The sequence below is a fragment of the Rutidosis leptorrhynchoides genome, chromosome 10 (genome assembly GCF_046630445.1).
Source record: "Rutidosis leptorrhynchoides isolate AG116_Rl617_1_P2 chromosome 10, CSIRO_AGI_Rlap_v1, whole genome shotgun sequence".
Lineage (NCBI taxonomy): Eukaryota > Viridiplantae > Streptophyta > Magnoliopsida > Asterales > Asteraceae > Rutidosis > Rutidosis leptorrhynchoides.
Genome location: NC_092342.1, coordinates 1,536,191 through 1,558,550, shown reverse-complemented (window position 1 = coordinate 1,558,550; position 22,360 = coordinate 1,536,191). Strand labels below are relative to the sequence as shown.

The 22,360-nt window shown below is 35.5% G+C and overlaps 2 protein-coding genes across 2 annotated transcripts; both read right to left on the bottom strand.

The window, feature by feature from the left end:
- Positions 1-2,849: 2,849 nt before the first annotated feature.
- LOC139872208 (uncharacterized) lies at positions 2,850-5,966 on the bottom strand. Its single transcript, XM_071860048.1, has 3 exons — positions 5,523-5,966; positions 4,542-4,987; positions 2,850-3,536 (listed from the first exon to the last, which is right to left on the bottom strand). Exons 1-3 carry the CDS (start codon positions 5,685-5,687, stop codon positions 3,098-3,100), a joined length of 1,050 nt encoding a protein of 349 aa, XP_071716149.1. The 5' UTR covers positions 5,688-5,966; the 3' UTR covers positions 2,850-3,097.
- Positions 5,967-7,772: 1,806 nt separating this feature from the next.
- Positions 7,773-17,932, bottom strand: LOC139871800 (uncharacterized). The gene is made up of 27 exons (XM_071859532.1): positions 17,610-17,932; positions 17,264-17,423; positions 17,051-17,143; positions 16,828-16,945; positions 16,599-16,743; positions 16,329-16,503; positions 16,113-16,214; positions 15,316-15,771; positions 14,480-15,094; positions 14,309-14,377; positions 13,845-13,961; positions 13,523-13,765; positions 13,165-13,212; positions 12,920-13,060; positions 12,668-12,829; positions 12,509-12,571; positions 12,289-12,396; positions 12,073-12,156; positions 11,929-11,976; positions 11,298-11,372; positions 11,107-11,205; positions 10,907-10,987; positions 10,610-10,681; positions 9,077-9,121; positions 8,897-8,980; positions 8,686-8,789; positions 7,773-8,339 (listed from the first exon to the last, which is right to left on the bottom strand). Exons 1-27 carry the CDS (start codon positions 17,819-17,821, stop codon positions 7,973-7,975), a joined length of 4,086 nt encoding a protein of 1,361 aa, XP_071715633.1. The 5' UTR covers positions 17,822-17,932; the 3' UTR covers positions 7,773-7,972.
- Positions 17,933-22,360: the final 4,428 nt, after the last annotated feature.

The window sequence follows — 22,360 nt, the reverse complement described above, 5'->3', positions numbered from 1 at the left end:
GCGTTTCCTCCGGCTTGGGTATCTCTATCGCCGTGTTTTTCTGGTTACCAAAGCCTATGGGGGCTTGATGGCTGCCTCATTTTGACGACAGCAGACGGTGAACACCGTTACGTGTTATGCTGCCATTAAGGTACAACGGTGAGTGTTTGGTTCCTTTTGTTGCTTCTTCGGTCTTTTTCCGACTTTGGTTGACGTTATTACACTTTTTTTCAAGCGAATTTTTCTATATTGTTTTTCGATCTATTTCCTTAGGTTTGATCTTGTCAACTGTTTCTTTGGTTCCGGTTGCGGACATGATGCCGGAGTATTGGCCGGATCCAATCAGCTTCTTTGTCAGGTCCCACCTGCTATCTTTTTGGTGGTAGTTTGTTGGGTTCGAAGCTTCAGTCTCTCTGTAGGAATCTGGGTTGCGGGTCTACTATCTTTTGCTTTTCATTTGGTGTTTGCTCTATCTTCCCCGTCGTCGTGTCCTTTTCCAGTGTGTTGACGTTGTTGTCGACTTTGCGGAATCTTGGTCTGCTCTAAAAAATCAAGATTTTCGAGGGTGGTCTCTCGGGGGTTTTATGCCGCTTGAACGGTTGTTTCTTGGTCTGATTGATGGCTCTCGGTGGTTCGCGGGTTGTGATTCATTGGTGAGTTATTTCGGGCTTTATTGATTTCGAGATATTTCTTCGGTTAGCTGGTCTCGGGGTGGGTGTTATTGGATTTCCCGTAAGGCGCTTCATGATTTGGTTTCTGTTGGCGGGGTTGTGGAGTCACATGGTTTTGGATTTGAGGTCTTCCGGTGTGTGGTCGTTTGGCTTCGAGAAATGGTTTGATCATGTGGTCTTTCACATTGATTTAGTTCGTGGTCGGTGACTTTTTGTATTTTTAGGTTGGGTGCTCTGGGGGGTTGCACTTTTATTTTCAGTGTTGGGTAGTTTGTATTGTTACATATGTGCAATTGTGGTACATGTATGTTGGTGTAGTCAAAGACTTGTACAACTACTGATCGTTCGAATCTGCATAATACGTAACCTACTTGATTATTTGATATATATATATATATATAATATATATATATATATATATATATATATATATATATATATATATATATATATATATATATATATATGAGTAAAGTGAATATGTGAGTGTTATACACCTAGTTGAGTGTAGAACCAATATATCATTGGTTCACGTGATTATAAAAAGTTTAAAACTTTGATAAATGTGTTTTTAGTTGTTTTTTAACCAATAATTTATTGGTTCTACACTTAGCTTTTATGAATTCTACACCCAACTTGCAAGAATAACAGTCACATACTCTCCATCATATATATATATATATAGTCAAAATTTCAAACGAGAACAAAAAAATGGGCGAGAACTGCGAGAACCATTAAATTACAAGGATTTTCATATGTGAGTAGGATAAATCACATATAAATGTTGATTGAAAGTAAGATTAAAAAAATATAGTTTGAAAAAAACTTATAATTTAACTATATAATCAAATATATAATTTCTCGTTCACATGTGTTTGTGAACATGCTAACATTTTATATAATTCAGAATTGAACATGTACTATGATTGTGAACATTTGTTTGCTATGAACATTGGTATATTAGTATATTTTTGCCAAAAGAAAAAAATGTTGTACTAGTACAGTTGACACAAGCTCCCATCTCCTCAGTTTGTGCATCTACCAAGATAAAATCATGACTCCCAACACCACCACCCCTCTACACCATTATCTCCATCGTCCCAACAGATCATCCATATCATGTCTCCTTGATTATTATTATTATCTAGATCTAAATCCAGATTATTATGATTATGATCTTTTTGAAAAGATGGATGATATATTTAGAGACCAAAAGCTCAATACAACCAACAACAACAACAACAACAACAAATCCAATCCCATTTTGTGGGGTATGGGGAGGTGGGACGTAGACAATCCTTCCTCTACCCTAGAATAAAGAGAAGTCATTTCTCCACTCCGAGTGAAACACTCCAAGAGTAGAGAAAGTCATCCCTCTCTATGTTCGACGAATAGAGAGATTGCTTCTAAGAGGACCTCCGGCCAATAGGTAAAAAAAAAATAATAATAAAAAAAATAAAAAAATAAAAGGACGCCATGAAAATGGTAGGATCAAATTTTCATGGGTTTTAAATAATGGCTGGTATTCAATCTAGGCTCTAAAGATAAGTCAAGTCGCCAATAAATTGACGCTTGCTGATAAATCACTTAATAGAGCCGGATGCATATATATATATATATATATATATATATATATATATATATATATATATATATATATATATATATATATATATATATATATATATATATATATATAAAGGAAATAAAAACGTACCCTAGAGTGTAGTGCAGGGCGCAAAAGCTCAATACAAACCGCTATAAATTAAATGTTGATCGTAATATCAATAGAATGTCAAATAGAATTTGCTTGTTTAAATCAACGTTGATCGATAATATTTTTATTAACCTCATTATTAATAACAAATGTAATTTTTCACAAGTTTAAAGTTTTACTGGTGTAAATATGCAATCAAAGAATAGCTTTCTAATTGTTTATTGTGAAATTAGGACAAGTAAAGCAGAATAAGGGTAAAACCGACCCTTCGACAGCTCTCCATCAACCAGTCTCACAGCTAAAATGGAAGTGAAAAATCATGGTTAAAGCTACTCGGGATGAAAATGAACCATGTCCGTATCACTTTTTGTTGCATGTCCCCTAATCATTAGGCGGGTACAGTAAAGTATACATACAACACACGCTTGTAAAAGAGAAAGTGTTGGTAAAACAAACTTTCTCCCTTTAACACTATTTCTAGGTTATTGGGTAGCGGCTAGCAAATACTAGCAGCATAACACTCACAAGTTGTATACCAATTCATATCAAGTCTACACAAAGCAAACCAAAATCTAGCCACCAAACTTGATGACCACAAATCATAACATTAATTAATTAATTTAATATCTAATTAAAAACCAAGAATGTATCTTTATCTCAACCAAATCAACAACTACTACTCGAGTGAGTGTACCTGTGACTTGTTACAGAACCTCCCTTGCAGGGAAGATTAAGATGACAAGAGCAGCTTGATACCCTTCTTCTGATCGGGTGTCAATCTTGCAGGGAACTTGATATCAAACTTTATCCTCAAATTCCCCCTTTTACTTGGTTCTTTCGGTATAGGCATCCCTTCACCTTTAACTATTTCTTCATATGTTGGGCTGATTACACTATTAATACCAATGCTTAAGTTCCTTCCATCAAGGGTCGTGATTTGTGCTGTGTAACCACTTAGAGCTTCAGCTAAAGGTATCTTTTGGGTCACAACAAGATCGTTTCCATCTCTCTTGAACACCGGATGCGGTTTCTCATCAATGATGAACACAAGATCCGAAGGAATTACACCGCGCTGCTCATTTCCTTTTTCTGGGAACGTTATTTTCGTGCCTTTTTTCCAACCAGGTCTGATCTCTATTGGAAGAATTTCTTCCACCGTCGTTGATCGCCTAAGTTCAAATTTGAAAAACCGAATATTAGTTATTAGAGATAAACACGGAAACCATCTAAGCATGTGATGAATGTAAAGTGTGACACCTTTAACAACTCGTTTTATTATTTATATTTGTCATAAACATGGTCAAGTTACCATTAAATCGGAAACTTGTATATAGGTGAAGCTATTGTAATTGCTTAGCGTCCAAGGAAACATGTTTAATGAAATTTTATACTCCCCTGTACAACTAAAGTCTAAGCATACACATATACTTTGCATGATCAAGAAAATAATTAACCATAACTGGAAGGTGGATGCATCAATATTTTTTTTAAAGAACACACGAAAGAAAGTGTTGTGATCTACTACAAGACTGAATGGATGACATTTGCTATACCTACAGCCTAGTTTATGTTTATTCATGCACATATACATATTTCATATTGCATAAGCAATCTGCATATCTCAAGTATCTATCTACTATTGTCTATTCATAACTAGTAGAGTATACCATGTATCCATAAAAGAGTTGAGCTTATCATCATATACATTCATCCAGCTTCTTCTGATTGGTAGTGTTCATGAGCTTTGGACATTTGCACAAATGGGAAACAGGAATCAAAAGCAATGCACTTCCACTTCATATATGGAAGTTAGTTATTAGACTTTACAATTGATTACTAAAATAAAGCCATCAACTTTTTTTTTGGCTACAGAATAAAGCCACCAACTTCCAGGTACATTTACAAGGATTGTTCAATCGGATTAAGATCTTAGTTGTTTAGCAATATGCTTACAAACATGAAGTAGGAAACCATAAGCAGTTGCTACATATTGAGCATGGAACTTTCTAAACTTGTTTATGAGTGTGTATATAATCCAAGGCAAATAAGGTGTCATACAACAATTCATACACGCTTTATCAGTCCTATTATATACTTGAATTCAATCAAAATGAACAAAGTTTGATGCTTAATAAGTAAGTTGAGAAGTTGATGAAAACAAATCAAAAGCTTACCCAGTACCATCAGAAACATCTCTTGAAATTTTCATCTTCTTTGTAGTCCCCTTAAACAAGTCCTCCAAGCTACATGGTAATGTGCGCTCAATCATAGCTCCTTTCCTAGGTGCCATGCTTGCTGATCCTTCACTAGCACCTGAACCAGAACCGGGTACCCCTCTCATGTGAGAAAAAATATCATCACTGAACATACTCCTCTGAAAGGGGCTACCTCCATGAGCATGATGAGACCCACCCATTCCTCCAAACGGACTAGAGAACCCAAAAAACTCTGAGAAAATATCATCAGCATTACGGGGGTTAAACCTAAACGATGATGTTGAACCACCATCATGGCTGTGCATCCCGGAAAACCCACCAGCACCAGGAGGTGGCACCTGCCCTTTCAACCCCTCCTCACCATACTGATCATAAATCGCCCGCTTCTGCTGATCACTCAAAACCTGTTCAATTCATGTATTTATTTAGATGATGATTATAAATTCTAATACTTGACAAATTAAGTCAACATACCCACCCCCTTTCCTAGGTTGTATGTCATAAAACTGTCAAATTTGCAAAAATTATCAACTTAATTTAGATACACACACAGAGATCCATATCCATATTAAACTTACAGTTAAACTTATAATAATAATAATAAACTACCCAAAAAAAGGAGGCCACATTTATATAAAGCAGACATGTTTAGGTGGATCTTTTGAGAACGGCAATGAGCTATTACGATAACAAACAATACCCAATCCCACAAAGTGTAAGGTAGGGGGAGGTGAGACGTAGACAATGGGGCATAGTAAATGAGCTAAGCGTGTGAAATTAAATTAAATAGATCAAATTTAGGTTGAGATAGATTATTAGTTGAATCAGATCAAGTGTACAGGGATAGGAATTGGAATTATAAATATAAATATAAATATAATTATAATTATAATTATAATTATAATAAAGAGGATAAAAGACAGAATAGATAGATAGTACATCGTAAGCCTCGGAGATAGTTTTGAATTTGGCTTCAGCATCTTTTTTGTTATTAGGGTTTTTATCAGGATGCCACTTCATAGCAAGTTTCCGATATGCTTTCTTCAAATCATCGTCGTTAGCGTTACGATCTACTCCTAATACCTTGTAGTAATCAACACCCATCCTCTCCTATCTTTTGTCTTACTGTATTACTGTATTGTGCTTGTTGCTCAAATCTCTTCTCTGTTCTAACTATCCTATCCTATTCTATCGTATCGTGTGTGTATATATAGTTTTAATTTAAGGGGTTTTTCGTTTATTTTTAGTAATTGAATTGAAACAAGATTTGATTTTTAGTACGGAGTACAAAAGTTGGATTCAACGGAGGTCAGCAGGATTTATAAGAATGGGGGTGTTTGGATATACGCAAGCCAACAAAAGGTGGATGGCTTTGTTTAGGATTACACTTGTATATGTAATGAAAATTAGTAAGATAGGATCCATTTTTTATGCATAAAGGTTATTGTTAATATAATCAAGAAATAAGGAGGTTGTCAAATAATTAATATGGGCTCAAATATAATTTATGGATAAATAAAAGTTATTATGAGTACACTATAATTTGCCCATTTGAGGGTAACGAAACATCCACATACATCCTCTATATCCGCCTGACAAAATAGCAGTGACCGGAAAAACTGTTTCATCATTGTCGAAGGTAAATTGTTTGAAGTTATTGTTTGGATATATTCTGGTTTTGAGTTATTGTTATTTAAAGTTGTACACCATGCCGTCAATTTTGAGTTCATATGTTTAATTATAACTAGTGTTCGAACCCTTGCTTTGCGCTGGGGGTTCGGTTTTCAATGTATTTTATCGCGTTTAGTTTGTAAAATTATTTCGTGGCTAACGATGATGTCGTTGAAGCGCAACTCTAGTCGAACTAAAAGGTATAATCCGTGAAAAATTTAAATGTTATTTTAAATCAACAATATATGTGCATCTCCGCGTTTTGCTATGGAATTGTCGAATTTTAAAAATTTAACGCAAAATCAACGTGTATGAAAAAGACCTCAAACATTTAGCGTTTTTTAAAAAGTGTTCGTTTTGCGTATAGTAAGTGACATTGTGTTCCTAAAATTATTTCGAGTTTAACGATGGTGTCGGAAAAATTTAACTCGTTGCGAGCGAGAAGATATGGCCCGTTGAATATTTGGGTGGAGTTTGTTTAAGATTTTTTTTATGAAAATGAGTATTTGACACTTTACCCCCCTGTTTGGGATTTTAATATTTGAACAAAGTATGAGGGCTTTTTTGAGAAAAAAAAGGTGGAAAAAAAAGGTGAAAGGACGAAAACTTCCCTAATTACTGTTCATCTTTTTTTTATGTTAGATATTAAGTTTGGTGTGCATTTGTGAAGCTTGGAAATAAAACAGTTATTAAAAATGAGTTACGTAGTTAATTTATAATAAGAAAAAAAAGTTAAACAATAATAAATTGAAGAATTATTTGATTGGTTTAATAATAATAATAATAATAATAATAATAATAATAATAATAATAATAATAACAACAAAAATAATGAATAGTTATTAGATAGTAAAAAGTATGTGGTCGATATATAATGGATGAGAAGTATAATGGTGAATTTATGAAATGTGAAAAGTTTGTGGTAAGTTTATAAGAGTTATAAAGTTAACTATTATAGAGGTGTGGTTGAATTATAAAAAAGTAAAAAGTTTGGCGGTTGAATTATAAAAAAGTAAAAAAGTTGGTGTACATTTGCGAAGCTTGAAAAGTTCACTATTCATTTTAACTTTGCCTTTTAGATATATAGGTATAATATAATTGATAAGAGGGGTTTAATTTAAATTATTGTTCTTATAAAATACTTGTGTATTTTAGATTTGAAAGAGATGATGTGTGTCAACATTGGCAAAACAAGCTCGATTAGCTCATGAAGAAGGGAAAACAATTTGTATTTGTATATGTATTCAAATAGCATGCAAAATCCTAAATATAGAGCATTTGATGTTTTTAAAATTAAAATTAGCTGGGGATGAAGAGATTGATCTACAACAGTAGTTGGCAGTTGTACATAGTTGAGATTTATACGTTCTACAAAACCAAAAGACCATAGTTTGGGTTTATACGTTCTACTGTGTTAAGTTTAAGATAACACCCACACAAGGAGTCGGGGTCAAATCAAAGTAAGTAACCAAAGTCAGGTCTATTCACTAATGAAAACATTCTTCCTAATAATCAATCTAAATCTATCTATTCTATTATCTATTATGAAAGAATACTTGGTCAGCTACAAAGGTTCAACAATGAAATCCCATCTGATTTAAAGCCATTAATTAAGGCTGGGGGAGATGGAGCCTCGGAAAAAGCAAAACTAGTCAATCTTATTAATACAGAGAGTCAAACATGTTGGTCACAAGTTATAGAAAATCTCAATCTCAACTTTAGCTTGTACTAGCTTCTTCTTTTGGTTCCCCCGCGGCTACTACTTGTTTCTCTGAATTCCCTGTATCTCCAGTCACAGACTGTGACTGTGACTGTGACTGAGCCTGAGAATGCGTTTGTGACTGTGACTGAGCCTGAGAATGCGTCTGTGACTGTGACTGTGACTTAGCCAGAGAATGAGTTTGTGACTGAGCCTGAGACTGCGTCTGTGATTGTGACCGAGACTCTGTCTGAGACTGAGCCTGAGACTCTGTCTGTGACTGAGCAGCTTGAGACTGTGCCAGTGATAGTGTCTCAGACGGAGTCGTTTGCCCCTGATTTGCACTTTGAGAATCATGTGGAATCCCAAGAGCCACCAGTATGGACCTGCACAACAGCAATTCGTTTCAGTGCAACAAACAAACACACAACCGACTGAGGGTGGCCAAATGGGAGTGTCGAACAATTTGGAAAACGGGTCAAAAAAGGGTCCCTTTTTTGGCAGTTTGAAGACGCGTCGAGTTAGGTTGATCCATGGTGTATCAGTTGTGGTTACAAATTTATTTTTCAGAAAATAATAAATATTATGTAATAAAATGATTATGGAGGAGGCTATGCATTACAAAAACATTTCAGAAAATAACATAACTCCGCTCGTCCCGTTCACAGGTAAAAATGTGTCAATACCACCACTTTTAAACAACATGAAACATGGGTTAGTTAATAAACGAACCTTGGAAGTGAGGATCGAATGTCTGGTTGGTTGGCATATGAAGCCAAGGGAGCTTTTAGTACAGGTTGTTTATGCAATGCTATTTCAAGCTGTGCTGGCGGAAGCTATAAATAAACATATACATACATCTCTGTCAGATACATACATACATACATACATACAAGTGAAAATTCATAGAACGGACAATAATAAAATTATCAACATGGCCCACCTGAAGAAGCACACTGAAAGATTGAGGTTTAGTTAACTGGGCACATTTCAAGAATCCTACCCACAGCTTTTGATTTTTCCAAATCTACAACACAAATAAAAATAGTTACTTCATCAAATAAGTCTCAACTTTGTAAGATATATGGGTGTAGCGTCAGATATAAAAAAAAACATTTCTCACCTGCTTGCTCACAAGACGAGATAGAATCTCCATGATAAATTCCACCTGCATTACAATTTGACTGTCAAATCTTCTTCGCTTGAGCAAGTAAAAAAATGAGTGAGTACATACATACATACATACATACATACATACATACATAGATAGCATAGCATAGCATAGCATAGCATAGCATAGCATAGCATAGCATAGCATAGCATAGCATAGCATAGCATAGCATAGCATAGCATAGCATAGCATAGCATAGCATAGCATAGCATAGCATAGCATAGCATAGCATAGCATAGCATAGCATAGCATAGCATAGCATAGCATAGCATAGCATAGCATAGCATAGCATAGCATAGCATAGCATAGCATAGCATAGCATAGCATAGCATAGCATAGCATAGCATAGCATAGCATAGCATAGCATAGCATAGCATAGCATAGCATAGCATAGCATAGCATAGCATAGCATAGCATAGCATAGCATAGCATAGCATAGCATAGCATAGCATAGCATAGCATAGCATAGCATAGCATAGCATAGCATAGCATAGCATAGCATAGCATAGCATAGCATAGCATAGCATAGCATAGCATAGCATAGCATAGCATAGCATAGCATAGCATAGCATAGCATAGCATAGCATAGCATAGCATAGCATAGCATAGCATAGCATAGCATAGCATAGCATAGCATAGCATAGCATAGCATAGCATAGCATAGCATAGCATAGCATAGCATAGCATAGCATAGCATAGCATAGCATAGCATAGCATAGCATAGCATAGCATAGCATAGCATAGCATAGCATAGCATAGCATAGCATAGCATAGCATAGCATAGCATAGCATAGCATAGCATAGCATAGCATAGCATAGCATAGCATAGCATAGCATAGCATAGCATAGCATAAAACAAGCACCCTGAAGTGACAAACAATGCCTCAAGTTGAAACAACTGACAATAACATTATTTGATCATAATGAAGGTTAATAAATAAATAAAGATATCGTATTTAAAGACAAAATCGAGCAAGTAGTCTGTTATACATACCAGTTGAAAAGTTTATGGGCACTTATATAAATTAATATCAAATGATTTTGACTTCAAGTCGCAATAGTCAGTTTCTAGTGATAGGGGAACCAACCTCCTTATTATGTGATTGTTAATAATGCATTATTAGTTGTCTACTAGCTACAGCAGTAGAATTATTATCAAACAATAAAATTTCAACTTTATAAAGCCTAGCTTTTCATCTACTACTTGATATATAATTGAAATGTACCAAAATACCCAGCACCATTAAAAAACGATGATTACAACACAAGGCATCAGAAGCACATCCAAACACACTTACAGCACCATGTTTTATTACACTTGATTATTATTTATTTCTGTTTATTCAGCATCACTTAACTAGTATCAATATCCACATCTAATCAACTCATCATAGTTTTTTCACATCCAAAACCATCTTAATGGAAGAAAAAAAAAAAAAAAAATAGTGACACTACTTCATCTATTTCATCATCTTACGATCTTACCAGGGAGGGAAATGCACCAATTGTCTGTATCACTGTCCTCATGAACAGCATTGGAAGGGGAATCTGCTCAACCTGAAACATAATAACAATAATAATGTAAGGAATTTTTGAAAGGTTTTTTTGTTAGTAACCAATCATAGCACGTAACCTTCACCCCAGCCCAGCGTTAGAAGAGGACTGGATTCCTTTCACATTAAATGTGTTGGAGGGTCAACCCAACCCAACCAACCCAACCCATTTCTAGCCATCTTAAAAACATACCAGTTTGCAACTTGGCTGAAAGTTAAAAAAGCGTACCAGTTGATTTAAAACCTTTGCTAGAACTTGTTGGGTAAAGAATTGCCGTTGCTGAAAGCATGTGTTGCATGCATCTGTAACCTGCTTTTTGAGATAAATAAAACAAAACTTTTAGAATGAATGCATGATGATGGTGGCACATGGACGGACGGACGGACACATGGTAGGGTAGAACTAAAGAAAGTGAGAAAACAACATGCCTTCTTGAGAGGAATCTCATCCTTTTCAGGGTCGATTCCATGGATACTGATCAGCACTTCAGCTGGTGTAACAACTGAACCACCTTGAGAAGCTGTTTCCTGTATAATAATAATCGTTTCAAATGACCACCCATCTCAACTCAGTAGATGATGCATATTTACAATTGATATATGATCACTAACGATGTTACCTGCAAGATACGGGCAAGTGCGGTCTGGAATCTATCTGGAGGAAGATTTACAAAACGAGGGAAGATCTGAAGAACCTGGGAGGAAAACATCAAATATCAACGTATGTCACAATATATTATATTATACTATCTATCTTCCACCATCAAACAATGAACTTGTCACAATCCTAAGAAAGTAGTACTCCGTAGTTCATATACTAAGCCACATAATGGAGCATCTAATAGAATAGAATTCAACATGTAGTTGACATTAAAAAACATGCTCAAGACAAATACATTTATCATTTATCAAGTGATTAGATTCTGAAATATTGATTATCTAAGGTCAAATTTAAAGAAGGTGGTAATGAATTGATTCCTTGGATAGATGAAAATACGTAAAAAAAAAAAAAAAAAAAAACAAAAAAAAATATTACCTATCCTAAGCTTAAACAGATTGAATTAAATTTTCATGTTGTAGTAATCACACTCTCAAAGGGTATATATTATATTCAACACCCCCAAAGAGAACACCTTTTTATAAAACAATTACAGTAGGTAGGTAGATAGATAGATACAAGAGAAAATTATGTAGCACAACCAAGTAATTCAAAATGGTTGCAATCAAAGAATAATAAAGAAAGAAGAAAACCTCATGTTTTGGCAAGAATGGTAATACCGGAATAAGAATCTCCACATCCTGTCATGTGACAATTTGTAAACAGATCGATGTGATGAAAGATTTCTATTTCTATCTACCATACAAAGACAATGCAGATAACAACAAATAATATACCTTCAACTTTGTTTCATATAATTTTCTAATGGTAGCTATTAAATCGGCAGAAGGAGTTGCCCCATCTGTTAATGTTTGTACAACCTATTGAAAAAAAATAAATTATATATATAAAAAAAAAAACTTTACACCAGCTGGTGAAAAGAAATAGAAATAAAATTCTCTACTTCTTTTAAGGATAATAAAATATAATATACATAAAGAAAACACAAAAACCTGCATCAGAAGGTTTTCGCTTGCAGCAGGTGGATCTGCAATAATTTCAAGAAGCTGAGGTGAAGCCCCAATGGTGCGAACTAATTTGGGTATTTGGACGCTAATTGCCTGGCCAAAAAGAAATAGAAAAAGAAAAGAAGTGACACAAACTTAGTACTAGCATTTTTAAGTTAACCGTTGATTTGAAATCATAAAAATGGTACAGTTCAAGCTACTTAACCTGCTTTGCTGCTATCGACATATTCTTGTAGACAATTAACAGTTGGCGGAAAAGAGAATGTTTCTGTAATTCATAATATATATCAGATCAAATAATTGTAACTTACACTAAGAAATCAGACTATGCAGGAACTTATATGATGATAAAGTTGTAAGATACCTTTGTACAAAGTGCAAAATATAGTGACATGCACCGCTGCGCATCAGTTATTGAAGAAGGTGGAATGCTTTCAGATACACCCGATTGACCAGCCTCGAAGGAACTATACTTGGAGATGGCATTTATTGATTCAGTACAAGGTTTTTCCAACTCAGTGTCCTCCTACACAAATGAAATGAAATGAAATCAAACATGAAATATCAAATTAAACATCTGACAAATGGTAACTAATCAAATATTTAAAAGCCACACCTTTGCTAAATCAGAATTAGATCCATCACCATGGGTCTTATCAGTCAAATGGCCACCATTCACTGCAGACAATAACATTTCCTTGGCAAAATCTTCAATTTGCTGGGAGATGGAGGGTATAGGGTATAGTCTGTTTGCCACCTAAAGAGTGAACACTGAATCAAACTCTTAAAAAAGAAAGATTAAAAACTAGAGAGACAAAACCTTATCCCTCTTCAAATGATAATCGAAAACTCGAGATATACCAGACGTATCGCCTTTGTTTGCACTTCCTCCAGGTGGTGCACTGCACTCTATTCAAATGGCCCATTAAGGTTAGAAAAGTTTGCACAAGCAAATTAATTCTGTAGACACAGGAGTACAAAGCTCGTACTCATGTGAATGCATATATATGCGTACAATAAAGTTAAATCCTTGTTGGGTGCAAGTGAAATGTTTGAGTACTAGAAGGTCCCTTCACCACTCACCTAAACTTAATGCTTTATGGCCAACAATTATGTGTATGCATTCATGCAGATAAGGTTTCATATTCATATATATGTATATATATCATACATACATCTAGTGGAGTATAATAATTTTAAGTAAGTATTACAACTATACCTGTAAGGCAACTTTTAAGCAGACATCTCTAGTTGGTGGTCTATTTAAAATTAAGCTCCAAACAATGCTAAGACCTTGATGCACTCTTTCTCCACTGTGCAACTCCTCATTTTTATCACTATTTCCAGGAACGCACAAGCACTCTAACATTTTAATAACTGATTTCGGCAGATAAGGAACTTCAAGTAGCAGATTAGTCAAAGATTTATCGTTGGGTGGAAAAGAGTCTCTGAGTGTTTCTGCCTGCATTAAGAATGAACGTACATTATACTTTTCATGCTAGAAAATGATAATCATAAATATATGAAAAAAAATTACAAACCACTTTCAGAAGAAACATCTCATATACTGAAGTTGCCGTCGTTGAAGAAAAGAAATCATGGTCTGCTTCTGCCTCTCTAAATAATCTATAGAGGACACACATGGTTAACTCGTGGCCCTGAAAGAATACGTTATTGTCATGGTGTCAAATACTTATATTATATACAATATAAAAATTGATGAAGTTATATAAAACAACCAAAAAAAAGTAAGGAAATGCCACCTCATACAAAACGATGACTTATTATTTATGTAATGTATGTCAAACCTAATATATCTATCTACAGTTAAAGACCAATTGGGATTTGATGCTACACCGGTATCTTTCATAGTGATGCACTTGTTCAAGCATATAACTTAATTGCCATTGATTTACAAGTCAATTGCTGTATATTAAGATAGAGGACATATTTTTTCCCCTAGAATACATGTTGCGTCAGTTATAAAAGGACTTTAAGAGATTACCTCATGACTGATATAATCTGACAGTATTTGTGTTTGCAAAATTTTCCATGGGTCCAACTCCAAAGGAAACTGCCACATTATGCAATTAGTCAAGAATCAAGATCATAGGAATTAATTGAAGGTTAAAATATGAAACATGCGATTAGTGATGTTTTGGTTGGGGGTAATTACCTCAACCCCTAAATATGAAAGTAAAGAAAATTGAAGCTGTGAACCTCCAGCAACTGATATATGCTTATAAGCTTCAATGATGCGTATAAAAGCCGATCTCTGTATGTGATCCTTTTGTTCATCGGTAAGGCCAATAACAGGAGCAGCCATCTTCGGCAGAACAACTTTAGGTGTTAAGTGAACAGAAGTTGCGGTTGAGGAGGAGTTGATGTTGTTGTTTGCTTCTACCGTAGTTGACTTTGGACTAAGTTCCTCAGACCTGGACCTGTCTTCTGTGGACATTGAAGGAAGTAGTAATTTCACTGATGGTGTATCCAATTTGGTAATTTGTTGTGGACTGTTTTCTTCCAATTCAACAGAAATCATCGAAGAATCAACTTGAATTTCAGGCATATCGTCATTCCGGGATGATGAATCTAGACCTGGTATGCCATTTTCAAGTTCCTCCATATCAGTATCTTCTTCTTCAGATGGAATTGCTACTCTTCGGACACTCATTACAGGAACTGGTGGTACTACTGAAGGCACCAAGTCTTCCTCCATGGAAGACTCTAGAGTTGAATGTGCAACATCACCGTCTTTTGCTACAGGCTGATCACCCTCCACTACAGGCTTCTGTAAAAAGATGAACAGCACAAAAAGAAAATCATATTTAACTTACATATTTTATAATAATGTGATTCGAAGGAAACAGAAATTCCTTTAAAAAAGAAATGGTACAATATGACTCTTTTGAGCAATCTGAGCTCATGTAGCTCATCTGCAGACCTAACTAAAAGTCTATAATTCCAAGATACACCAACCTAAGAGCTATGTTCATAATAGTAAATGTATACCTCATCAATGTGTGTGTCCATTACAGAATGTGCAAGTTGAGAATCGGAGGAGCGTGATAATATGTCGGTCAAATATGCAGACAGCTTATTATCTTGGGGCCCACTGTTGAGCAACTCTTGATCTCCATCTTGTTTAGGGCGAACTGGAGGAAGATTCGGCATATTGGCCATTACAACTTGAGCCAATAGATCTGCAGAAATGCTACTAATGAGAACTTCTAACATCGCGGCAGATTGTTCACCCTGTGCAACCAATGAACTAAACATAGCAACCAGCTGCTGCACACGTCCATTGTCTACATTTTCTTTTGCTTTATTTGACAAATTCACATCGTCATGTAACTTAGGTGTTGCTCTGACACGCTTTACTGGTACATCATCATCTTTTACTTCAGGCCTTTTTCTAATGGCGGTGGAAGGCGCGGCATTGCTTGCTTCTATTGAGGGTTTAATATCCTGAATAAACTAGAGTGTTAACGACCTATCTACATGAATACTTTTGACTATACAGATGAGTGCTACATGTATAATGGCAACGCACAAGTTGGATAATGGGATAAAGTAGTTAAATTTTAACACGAGTGTAGTCAAGTTGACTTGTTAACATCTTTTGTCCATTTTGTGTATCTTATGAATAACTAATGTATTAAACATGATAGAAAAACTACACTATCAATATAAAGGTATTAACTTTTTTGAAGTAAGCGTCTGAATAAGCTTTTTGATCTGTTTGGATATAGGTAGTTACCCAAGCCCACCATAAATTATGAAAAGCCCATATCAAAGGCATCAGGTACCTGTGCAATTGACGAATTACTCCGAGAAACTTGTTGAAGAGCTTCTTCAGCCAGCCCTCCAGCGTTCATTTCTCTAAGTGATCCAACTAGACGATCCCGCCACTAAAAGAAACAAGACAAATTTTAAGGATGGTAAAACACCCAAAACCAGATTTGTAGCATTCTTCTGATTATTTGTGATGTCAATCGTTTGAATCAAACTAAATGGGAACTTACAGGCGTAGCACCCGGGTGTGTGCACTTCAAGCAGGAGAGGAAAGCATTTTTTAGGGCATGATGCACCCCAGAAACACGACCCGCTTTCACAGCAGAGTTTGATGGATCTAGACCAAGTAAAACAGGAAGAATGCGTCCATAAAAGGCAGGTCGTTTCTTTGCAATCGTTGAAAGACTGTAAAGGCATACAAATGCAATTTGTTAAGGTGTACAAACATCGAGTATAGAGAAAGCGCTATTCCATGTACATGTATGTTGAAGATTAAACACCTCTTAATAAGCACAATGACTGATTTCACAGCTGGGTATCGTAATTGATCAAGCAACAAACCCAAGTTCTTGCTAGCTTCAATTGACAAATCGCCAACATTAAGTATGGGATGGCCTCCACGGAGCCAGGCTATGTTAAATTCATCTGTCACGTAATCATAAAGAGAGTATCGATAACCACACACACACAAAAACGTGATACATAAATAAAATAGATCAATAGAATTACCTCCTCCAGAAGTTTGATCTTCGGGTGGTTCGGAAGAAGCACTAGGATCGGTGGTGTATAAAAGAGTTACTGCTTCAATGAACTTTAGTGCAAGCAACTTTCTCCCGTCGGTTTCAGGCTTGTAAAACATTTGGTTAGAGATAATCAGACACGGGTGGCATAAGTTACGTAAAATGTTTGTGCTAATTAGTACAGTAATTAATTAATCAAGACCGGTGATTACCTGGTAGGCCATGGAATATATTTCATCTTTAAGCTTCAACACCCATGACCATGAAGACTCAAGAGCCTCGTCCAACTCACTTGAAAACAGACCCTGAAAGATTGATACACACCAATGAGTATCAATCATCAATCTTTTTATATAATAATAATGTTGCATAATGATGATAATGTTTACAGCAGCATACAACAAGGTATGAATTGCGTAATGAACCTGAAAAGCAATTTTGGTAAGAGCGCGTCGAAATAAAGTGATGCCACAGGTGATGGCTTGTCTAGCAACAGCAGGTGTTCCATCTCTTAAAAGAGTTAAGAGTGAGGGAACAATAAGAGGTAATAAATCTGTATAACTCAACCCAACATCACCAGCAATCCTGCATGTAACACATACTTAATGTATTAATAAATCAATCAATTGAACAGCAGAACAGTGGTAAGCATCACCCAAAGCATGATCTAACACAAACTTGTGAAATTGAAACATATTGACATTGCCAAATTTAGGAATAAATAATACAAAAAAAAAAAAAAAAAAAAAAAAAAAGGTTTAGGACTCGGACTCTGCAACGAATCTACGAACGGGACTGCAAGGGTCGGTGTGAAGATCGATAAGTTGAGGAAGGAAATCAGTGACAAGGAGAGAGTCTTGTGCAGCGTGAGTGAATTCATGTTTAAGTTTAGTTAGGTTATCCAGCTTCCAACTAATGTCAGTTGACAATTTGGTGGATTCAATCAACCCTGCAAACTTCTTTTTCGAAATCATTGCAACCATGATTTAGTTTTTCATCAACCCTAATGTTTTAAACCTTGTCCAAATAGAATATGCATATACAGAAAATAAAAGATTAAATTATAAAAAGGTGTTTACTTTTCATTCTAGAGTTTCGAAAAGGAAAGAAAACAAGAATTTTTTTTTTTTTTTTTTTTTTTTTTTGTAAGTAAAAAGAAAGATGAGATGAATGGAGACTATGTTAACAGAGAGAGATTTGGTGTTTGTGGATAGGAAAAAAAGCAAAGTGGAGATATTGGGATTTTTAGCAATGAGGTTTTCGAAACTTAATAAGTTCTGCTTCTAGCTTGTTAGAAAAAATAAAAAAATATTATGAGGAACTCAAAAAATTAAAAGCTAATTTAATTAACGTTTGAAAAAAACTTTTAACTTTTTGTCATTTTATCAAACACACAAATACATATAAAAATAACGGCTACCAGTTACTAGTAACAAGCTACCAGCTACAAGCTCACCGCTAATTTTGTCAAACATAGTCATTATTGAGGTAATTTTTCTTTAGAACTGAACGATCCATATATCAATTACAATTTCATTAAATAAATTATATTATTTCTTTTAAAGTAATCACTATCATTCCAAATTTCAAATATGTCAAAAATTGTCTTGCAATTCTTTGTCATATATCACATCTCTGGTCCAAGTAGAGGCGTACACCATTTAGTTTCAAACCAAATAAACCGAATATCGAATCGAATCCAAAAAAAAAAAAAAACTGAATTTTTTAAAGGGTTTTCGGATCGATCGAAACCGAAACCGAATTCGTAATTTGGTTTTTGGTTTTGAAAATTTTAAATTTGGTTAACCGAAAACCGAATTCAAATTAATAACATATTAAAACATATTTATAATTGTAATATTTATATTATATATTTATATTATATTTGATGTATTATTACATTTTTATTAAACAATAAACATGTTATATACCATGTATACTTAAATTAATTCTACAACCGTTATTCCTAATTTATATGTAAGTTTATGTCGATTTGGATTTATATTTTTAATGATTTTCGGCTTTAACCGAAACCAAACCTAAATCAAATTTGGTTTCGGTTCGGTTTTGGCTATGATTTTGATATTTTAATTTTGTTTCGGTTTGGTTTTCGGTTTTTATTTTATAAGTTTCAAAACCGAAAAACCGAACCGAATAAACCAAAAAATAAAAACCGAACCGATGAACACCCCTACGTCCAAGTAGGTCCTTGTAAATTGTTCACCAGCAACGATATCTAGGGATGACAATGGGCGGAAAAAACCCGCGGGTACCCGTGACCGTGACGAGCGGGTATTTATGAAAAAATGTACCCGCAGGGCACGGGTCGGGTAAAAAAAATTTACTCATTGGTGGGTCTCGAGTATTTCATACCTGTCCCGGGTAAAACCCGACCTATGAATCCGTGATGCCCGTCTGAGCTACCCGCGAATATACTCGTTTACCCGCATACATATACTTAAGTATATATTCTATAATTTAAATTTTTTAATATATTTTTATAATTATTCATGAAAACCCGCGAGTAGTGGGTATCCTTGACTAGAAATTAGTTAACTTGCACATTTTATAAACCCGCGGGTTGCGGGTACGGGCAAAATTTTTTACCCGTTGGCGGGTAAACGGGTACCCGCTGGTAAAGAAAATCTTGACTGGCGCGTCGCGGGTAGTAAGGACCCGTCGCCCGCAGGTGCCATCCCTAGCGATATTAAAACAACTATCTTCAATAATCATGTTTATGCAATACCATGTAAGCATACATGAATCTTTATATAGTGTTTACGCTATAAGCTCTTGCTGGCTGCAGTAAAAAACCTCAACGGACTTGTAAATACTAAATGTTCTTTCAACATCTTTACGGGTTGTCGCTTGTTTTCTTGTAAAATATGTTCTTTTTGGATCAACAACACTAGAAATTCCCTTAATGAAATTTGTCCACGCAGGGTATATCCTATCGACGAGATAGTATCATTGTTGATAATCAACATCTCCAACTTCGTATGGAATATAGGCAGCGTTGTCATTAACTAAATTTCGAACAATCAAGATTCGTTACAAACATTCAAGTCAATGTTCAAGTTAACAACCCCAAAATATGCACACGCTAAATCTAGTTCTCATACGAGACACTGACTTTTATCTCCTCGTCATGTTGCGTTTGACGTTGTATTAGCTTCTAAACATATTGAATCTTTTATGAAAAGCATCGAGATTGACGATATTACGTGTCTGGGTTGCCATATTTCGGTTGAAGACAATGATTATGTTATTTTTGTTACAATCTAGTTGCTATCGTCTGGAGGTGTATTCACATTTGGAGCAATTGTAAAATGCCAAATGTTGATATTGGGTATGACTTGAAGCAATGATTCGATGGGTGGGTGATGTGGCCAAAACGGACGGTTATGTTTTAGTGTGCAGTGTCGTCAGGCCGCACGGCCGTCGGTCGAGGTCTCCCAGCAGGGATGTACCCGTGTTTTAAATTTATAATGTCAGGGCCTAAATCTACTACTCCTTAGGGTGAGTAAGGGAAGTATGACCTAGGGTCATTTTTAAAGAAGTCTACAGAATCGAATCTAAAACCTGACAAAAATAATTAACAAGGAGTAGTTGTGTTTCTATTTTGGGTTTTCTAATTTTTTTAAAGGATAAAGTAAATACAGATAGGTAAAATTTGTATTTCAGATAAGGTTAAAGATGTGCATGCTATGATTTTGTTAGTTACTTTGCTGAGTTGTGTAATGACGGCTCATGAATAGTTAATAACCCTTTACCCGTTATATTGGTCCTACCGCCCCTGTCAGAGGACTGGCATGTCATTAGGCATAATGTATGCGATAGGCTTGAAGATTCTGAATGAGCAGCAACGCCTCTTCCCTCGACGCCAGAGTAACACAGCTACTTGTTAACACTAGAAGGCTCTTTTATTATGAGCGACCCGATAAGGCAGCGTATTAATCTATCCACTTGGCCCAAAATTTCTTAAACATAAGCTAAAGTAGAGGGTATCCCTTATCCGAGAGACATGATACATTTCCGATGCTTTCATTAACGATTGGTCTATAAAGATTGGTTAGGTTCTTATTTAAAAGAAATCAACCATAAAGGAACGACATGGCCAGACAATAATCTCCATGTGAACGTTTGGTTATCCTAACGGTTCTAATCATTTATGGGTTTAAACAAACAGTTCTTATTACTAAAGAATCCCTCAGACGGAGTGCAATGTCTGAGACCGCGTTATGGTGCAATGTACTCTTCAACAGTGAGGTCGTTTCCATGGCCATATATAGTAGAGGTATAGAGTACTACAACCGTTGTACCTCCTCGATATACGTACTATGTTTATATGCGTATTAACTACTCTAGCATAGCCTGTGGCTGGCCTTGTACTCCTAGTATCAATTAGGTTTTCTATTACGAAAGAACCTCTGTCAGAATCAGTAGGGTAGGTTGTCTTACAACAACCGTTGTGCCTCTGACAAACGCCTTATGTATCCGGCAGAAGTGTATTACCAAGGGATGACACAGATAGTGTACTCTAAATCGGGGTTCGCGACTTCCCAATCACGGAGCCGATAACCACGTTCTATTAGTCGAAAAAGCGATTAAGTTTAATCATAATCGAAAAGCATCTCAACAGTATCTCATTACACAATTTTATATTCAGACAGCGTAACAACTACATCACAGCATGTACATAATATAACTACTGTAACGACCCGTCAAAATCGCCATTGACGGCGCCGTTAACTTAGGTCCCGTTACGTGGTCATAGTCACTAAATGAGACGCGTTTGACCAAAATTATGTCGCATTCATTTGAAACGTACAAGACTTACAAGGTTTAGTTTACCAAACGGTTCGACAACAAGTTTAAAGTTTACAAAAGTTATAAAGTATAAATGAAATAACTTGCGACATAATTAGTTTAAAATCACGGTTGCTATAAATAGCATAAGTATGTATGCTTTAAGTTTGAATCCAAAAGTGCTATCGCTAGCGTATGCATGTATGGTTGACCCCAAGCAAGAAATCAAAGTGTGCGGAAGCATGTATCAAGTAGCCAAGTATGAACCTGAGAAACATATAGAAAACTGTCAACGAAAAACGTTGGTGAAATCATAGGTGTATTTGTAAACGTTATATTTTGAACCACAAGATTTAGTATTTCCATAACGTTGATTATCTAAATCGTTTGCATTCCAAAAGTATGTTCGCGAGCACCCAACTATCAAGACTTAACTTTCCTTCCATAGAACCTCATCACAATAGTTTTAGAACATACACTATTTCTCAAAAATATATTTCATCCGCATAATGGTAGCGAACCGTCCGAATGAGGGTTTGTCAAACCCGTATGGCCATACAACATAAGTTCTCGCTTACACCCGACAAGTGTAACTAATGATAATCGAATTGAGGATTTTTGTTCAAACTCGCTGTGGAATGTTTGTTTCTTCGTACTTGTGTTCAAAGCATAAAAGTATGTAGTATTAAACTGTATATGTTTCTCATCCCATG

Excerpts from the sequence above, each read along its gene's own strand:
- LOC139872208 (XM_071860048.1), bottom strand. The coding sequence starts at position 5,687 with ATGGGTGTTGATTACTACAAGGTATTAGGAGTAGATCGTAACGCTAAC. Across the intron at positions 4,988-5,522 it reads CTATCTCCGAGGCTTACGAT|GTTTTGAGTGATCAGCAGAA; the intron begins GTACTATCTATC and ends TGAATTGAACAG. Across the intron at positions 3,537-4,541 it reads GATGTTTCTGATGGTACTGG|GCGATCAACGACGGTGGAAG; the intron begins GTAAGCTTTTGA and ends ATTTGAACTTAG.
- LOC139871800 (XM_071859532.1), bottom strand. The coding sequence starts at position 17,821 with ATGGTTGCAATGATTTCGAAAAAGAAGTTTGCAGGGTTGATTGAATCC. Across the intron at positions 16,946-17,050 it reads TATATTCCATGGCCTACCAG|CCTGAAACCGACGGGAGAAA; the intron begins GTAATCACCGGT and ends ATGTTTTACAAG. Across the intron at positions 13,061-13,164 it reads AAACAAAGGCGATACGTCTG|GTGGCAAACAGACTATACCC; the intron begins GTATATCTCGAG and ends TTCACTCTTTAG.